Below are 5,880 nucleotides of genomic sequence, written 5' to 3' on the forward strand. Positions count from 1 at the left end.
GAGTGTCACGGGGACACTCCACAGTATAGCTCGATGGATCTCTGAGGTGCGCAAGCAGTCACAACACGGCAAGGTCCAGTATCTTAGTGAGGGCATCAGTGTCACGTTGACCTTAATAAAAGAAACGTTCAGCTGTAGCACCCTTTTGGTCACTAACTGCCATGCCTCCAGAAGGAAGCACGAGGACTTGGATCCTGGTAGGTCGCCTTAGGCTAGACGGTGAGTTGAGGGGCAGAGGTCGTGTTGGAACCATTAATCTTCCGACCAGTTAATTCGCGCCCTTACTAATGATTTATCTCGCACTTAGACCGTAAACGCCAGGAACCTTGACGACCGTAAGCAATTCCTGTTGGTTAGGTCACATAGCAGATATCTTTTGTGGTGCTCACGCAAAGTAACAGTGTGATCGCTAGTGCGATTTCCTACCGCCGCTCCTTTGTAACAATATGGTTTTAAGAGCAAACGTAACCATCATAACGGATATGGAAGCTGGTACTATCTCATCCCTTTTGCTTCCTTCGGGTAACATGACAGTTATACACCGCAGGAATATTTTAGCTTGACGATCATTATTTATCATTGTCGATACGGCAATATACCCAGTAAGCAGCCTTCCGTGTATCCGTGTCTATGTTGACTATGTGCCTATGTATATAGGGTCAGTCAGTGAATAGTCACCAGTGGGCAAAGCCGCAAAAGTTCTTGCTGACTTCTTCGTTTCATGTTCCCGCATCTTTGACATGGGACCAACTACCTTCGGGTCACAGCAATCAAGACTTGGTGTTCCCAATATTACTTGCGCAATGACTTACGTTTGGGATCAACCGTCACTGGAGGTACAAAGGGATGGGGGGGCTCTTATTGGTTCCAAGCCGCTCGCAAATAGAACCGTTAAATCCGGTACGCGCGTTTTTCCAATACCATTAGACCTTGAAAGTCTACTATCTGAATGAGACAGAGGAGTCGTCAACCTTCCTACAAGACTGGAGGTCGGTAAATGCTTTGGTCGCTCTGCTGCCTAGACCCGAGCGTTCTGTCAACAATCCAGTGCTCGTACAACCGTGATACAACTAACAATAATCTCGTGTCACGTCGACCATCGCGTGCTGTCATCGGCCGGGTCGCCTTACTGGGGCGGGCAAGCTAACATACGCTACTACTAACGCATCCCTCCACCTGCATGTGTTCCGTCTTCTACCCTGCCGAACCCCAATGTGAATATTCATTCCGCAGGTCCCAGCACAACAACCGACCGATTTGTTTGCCGTGCCGCGCAATCAGCTGAAGCGTCTATGTGTCCGACTTCACTGACAACTCTAAGCACTTCGATGTCTGTTTTTTTTTGAAGGCCGGTCTACTAACTTGTCTTTAATGTCCGCGCACTGAAACAAGCAGGACAACAAGTGGGTTTTGCTCGTACGCTGAATTCCTTCTACATTAATTTATACTGTCGGCCAGAAACAAGGACACAGGACACATGTACTGCAACCGAACTAACTGTTCCTTTGCTCTCATCCAGGTTCCGGCAGCGCACATTTGGTGATCCGGAGGCCTCTGCAGCTGGATATGCCTGGGTGTGTATTGGACCGAGCGGAAGCATCTCTACTTGATTGGATACCTGTCGATAGTCAGCTCTGCGGGATTCGTTTTGTAACGCCTTTGAGGAACTTTCGAGAAAGTAAGGTCCGTCGAACCCTGTATATCATGCTTGTTTACACCACGACGGACCGTAGCTCTGAAGCTGCCAAAGACGTTTCTATAACCCTGTAGGTACTCTTTTACAACGGGCTAAAAGCCCAGATATGGTTGTGGTTGTTAGTTCTTTGTACGCCCAGGTAGGTAGACTAAGCGCTGTCGAGGATCACTTGTGTGGGTACGAGACGCATGGACAACGGAAATCGTCCACTTCAGATGGGTACCGATCGCAGACTGCTCCTTTACAGTTCCTTTCCGGAACAGCAGAAATCGCTTGACGACGTGGTGCCCGCCAAATTACCACTCCCGAATCCTAATAGACCACATCGCCGTCAGTCACCGGTGTCTTGGGTCGACCACTGCCAGTCGCCCCTTCTAGAACAACATTGTGGATTCCGACCGTGCACTTGTGCGCTGTTTTTAATTGTGATTCTCAGATCCACACAATATGAGCACACCTCGCGCAGCTATTATCAAAGTACTGGACCCAAAAACCAAACGGAACTTTCAGAACCGGGTCGAACACGTACCGGATAGTCAGATGTCGGATATTAACGACCACTTAGAACAGTTCTCCAAAGCACTACTCAATGGCAGGACTTGTCACTACGGTACAACCCAGCAGATTTGATTCAAACATTGGATCTCTGTCAGGACCGGGCGACCGATTCCTCCTGATCACACCCACAACTCCACCCGATGCTTCGTCGGACACCAGGTGAAAATGAGTGTCCGTAACGGAGAAGCTTGGTGGTTCCGAATGTTCGAAGAAATGGAGGATGCGAAAGATGTTGGGAACATCTGCGGGCTGTTCCACTTTATTCGTTTGATCGGTCCTTGGAAGCCTCTTGTCAGCAAGACCTCCAGGGACCAGAATGGCTCTCTAATACCCATCAAAGGAGAGTGTGTGGACCGCTAAGCACGATACTTCAGCCACCTTCTACATCCAATCGGTACTGCCGGCCTTCAAAACGAAGGTGGACTGTGAACATGTAGCCCCTTTCAGCCTCGGAAGCTTCCGAGTGTATATGTCTGCTCAAGCGTCGTCGTTCCTCTGGTTCTGACGACCTTCCACCGGCTTTGTTCAAGGATGGCGGTGAATTCGTCAGTCGGTGCGTATCTAGTTCATTTGTGAAATAGGCCGTTCCAGATGACTGGGGTAGGTCGAAAATGGTGCCCATTTTGAAGAAGAGTACACGTGGTGAGTGTGTTACTCCCGTTGTATGAAGTCTCCAGGCATTACTGATTCTTCTTATGGCCGCATGTTAATCATTGACCCATTAGCATCAAGTGAGATTTCGACCGGGTATGAGCTGCATGGACAACATCTCCACACTTCGCTAGGTTGGAGTAATGTCATATGTATAGACGGCCCATAATATTGGTATTCCTTGAGATGGCCCAAGTGGTTAGAGCGCGAATTTACTGACCGGAAGGTCCGTGGTTCGAATCCAACCGCCGCCACTCGCTTCCCCTGTCTGGGCTTGGGCAACCTGGCAGTATCCCAGCCCTCGTGCTTCCTTCTGGGGGCATGGCAGCTAGGCACCGGAAGGGTGCTACAGCTGAACGCTTAAAAAAGAAAAAAATTCCTTGACTTCAAGAGCGTGTTCGGTGCTGTCGATCGGTCAGGGCTGTTAACCACACTTGCTCAGTGGGGAGAAAATTGTTCAGCTGTAACTCCCTTTCGGTCCCTAACTGCCATGCCACCAGAGCGAAGCACGAGAGCCGGGGTTGCAAGGTTGCGCAGGCAGTTTCCGTGACGCTCTAGGTACTCCTTTACAACGGAGTAATCGCCCAGACATCGTTATGCTCACCGGTTACATGAACGTGTGGGTAGGTCGTTTTGACACCGCTCAGATCCAATTTGGTGGTCTTCTTGGGTCAGACAGCATCATCCCCGGTGTCGATTGCATCTTCGCTGTCGCTCAACAATAATCTATTTGAATGCCTTACTTTGGAGAAAAGGATAAACTAGTGAGGGGAAAGCTCTCACAGGTGCCTCCACCCCAGACACTCATTCATGCAATCTGAATAGAAACTAACAAGAACTCCGGTAACGTCGATTAACAACCATATCTTACCGCATAATCCAACCGTGCATAGGTGGATCATGCGGATCCCGTCTCGGAAGGCGAGTCGCACCGGCACTGCCCAGACTTTTCTTATTCCTTTGCCAGATCGACAGTTTGCCTCTTCTCTCCTTGCTCTACTCTGAATTGGTCACGGAAAACCACTACTTTCGGCGCACCATTCGGCATACGCAATACATGACGAAACCACCATAGCTTTCGACGTTGGACACATTCTTTGATTGAGGTCCCTGTTACATAATCAAATACTAGTCTCGTTACGAATTCACCGACGCCAGCCTATATGAGCTATGGTTCTAAAACAGTGGTTATCAAAACCCTGAAGAGATATCAGTTCGGCTACTTTTAGGGACCGCATCTCATAGCTAAACAGAAAAACGGCCCGTACTATAGCCTGATACACACGTCTATTGGAATCGAGGGATATGCTGCTTGGTTGTCGTAGGTGTCGCCAATTATCAAACGCTTTATAGATTCGTCCATTTATTTCATCACGCACTACAGTCTGAAGTAATACGAATTCCAAGAAACGTAAAACGCCACACAATCTCGGGTACCCTTCCTTGAACTGTGAATGGCGTGTTCAGTGACTGCATGTGCAGAAGCATGACCTTAATATTAAGCTGTAACACGCTTCTAGTGCCTAGCTGCCATGCCATCCGAAAGAAGCACCAGGGCTAGAATACCGCTAGGTTGCCCAAGCATAAACAGAAGTCCAGATTCAGAGGTCAGGTTCGAACCATGAACCTTCCGGCCAGTGAATACAAACTTCCTTGCAGAACAAGGAGAGAACAGACAAATCAGATGAGTCAAATACACCTTGAAAATCCAAAAATAGAAAAATCGTGGGTCGTTTATACATATGGCATCGTCCTAGCACTTAGCGGAGTATGAAGATTTGGTCAGCCTAGCCTTTATTAGGCAAGCATCTTTTTTGCTGTTCTCTAGTCAGTGCTTCAAAGGCGGATAAGGACAAGCGATGCCAAGAGTCCTTATGGCTGGGGTTGAGTTGATCCTTCTGTGATTAGCACATCCATTACGGAACTCTTTTCTGGAAATTGACAACTGAGCAGACATTCTAATCTCTGTCAATCGTAATGATGTTTGGGCTTCTAGCCCTTTATAGCAGGGAACTCAGGGCGTCAGAAAAGTTGCCTTAGATAGTGTAAGCAGGTTTGAAAAAAAGCAAACTATGAACTCCTCTTTCAAGGAACTACACCACGAACCGCGCATAGTCGACTATCAACGGGTATTAAATGAAAAAGGAACCTTTCGCCCGATGACTTGGGACGATGCTGGCCCCTGCGCATCCTACGGCATCGACCTCTGGATCGCCAGAAGTACGCGGCCGGTATCGAATGGAGAATGATAGAGCATTTAGCCAGATGACTGCGCCTGGATATCGGATTATTGTTTCTGATGTTTCTGATTGTCAACTGGATCCATTATGATAGCAAGTGTGAACATCAAAGTCCTTCACATAGACTGGCCTTCGAGTTTTGAAGATTTGTTTCGGGATGCTTGGGGTGGACGGGAGAATCATCAGCCGTACTACCACAAATCTTATCTGATCACATTCAGATCCTTGGACCAACAATAGAAAAGACTGAGTGAGGGAGGAAACCTGATGCTGGCCCATCGCAAGCATTCTGAGGTGCCTACACCTCTGAGCGCCTAGTCTAACAATCTGGAAAGAAGCCAACAATACGAACGCCACTGACATCAATTAGTCGCTCTATGCATTCGAGCAGGCCAGACCGCTGAGCCATCAGTTTCGGGCAGGGTTTTTGTAGTAACGGTATTTTCCTCGGCCTAGTTCTCGGTCTGAGCCTCCCAAGCTAGCCTAGCGTTCAAAACAAACACCAAAGGTGCAAAAGGTCTATTAACGCCCAAAACGAAATCAGGAACAGTTGTACAGCGCTTCGTATATATAGCGTAAGCGGCTATAAACTTTCTGGATTTCTGACGCGTTCTGGAGCTCCATTGGCAACCGGCATTTGGCCAATACTTGGTCATGATTGGCTGTTGGGTCCAGATTTGTGACCAATCAGATCTCGTCTTGATGCCGGACCGGCAAGTGTCCCGAATTTTGGGC

General features: G+C 48.3%; 1 protein-coding gene across 1 annotated transcript in view; it reads left to right on the plus strand.

Annotated features, from left to right (window-relative positions):
- Positions 1 to 2,285: 2,285 nt before the first annotated feature.
- Positions 2,286 to 5,880, plus strand: part of T265_00314 (hypothetical protein) — a gene marked incomplete at both ends in the record, with an annotated part of 44,017 nt that continues 40,422 nt past the window's right edge. The window contains one exon of the mRNA XM_009164059.1: positions 2,286 to 2,413. Coding sequence (XP_009162323.1) covers positions 2,286 to 2,413 — 128 coding nt within the window. The remainder of the gene's footprint in view (positions 2,414 to 5,880) is intronic.

The sequence above is a fragment of the Opisthorchis viverrini genome, assembly GCF_000715545.1.
Source record: "Opisthorchis viverrini unplaced genomic scaffold opera_v5_3, whole genome shotgun sequence".
In the NCBI taxonomy this organism is placed as follows: Eukaryota; Metazoa; Platyhelminthes; class Trematoda; order Opisthorchiida; family Opisthorchiidae; genus Opisthorchis; species Opisthorchis viverrini.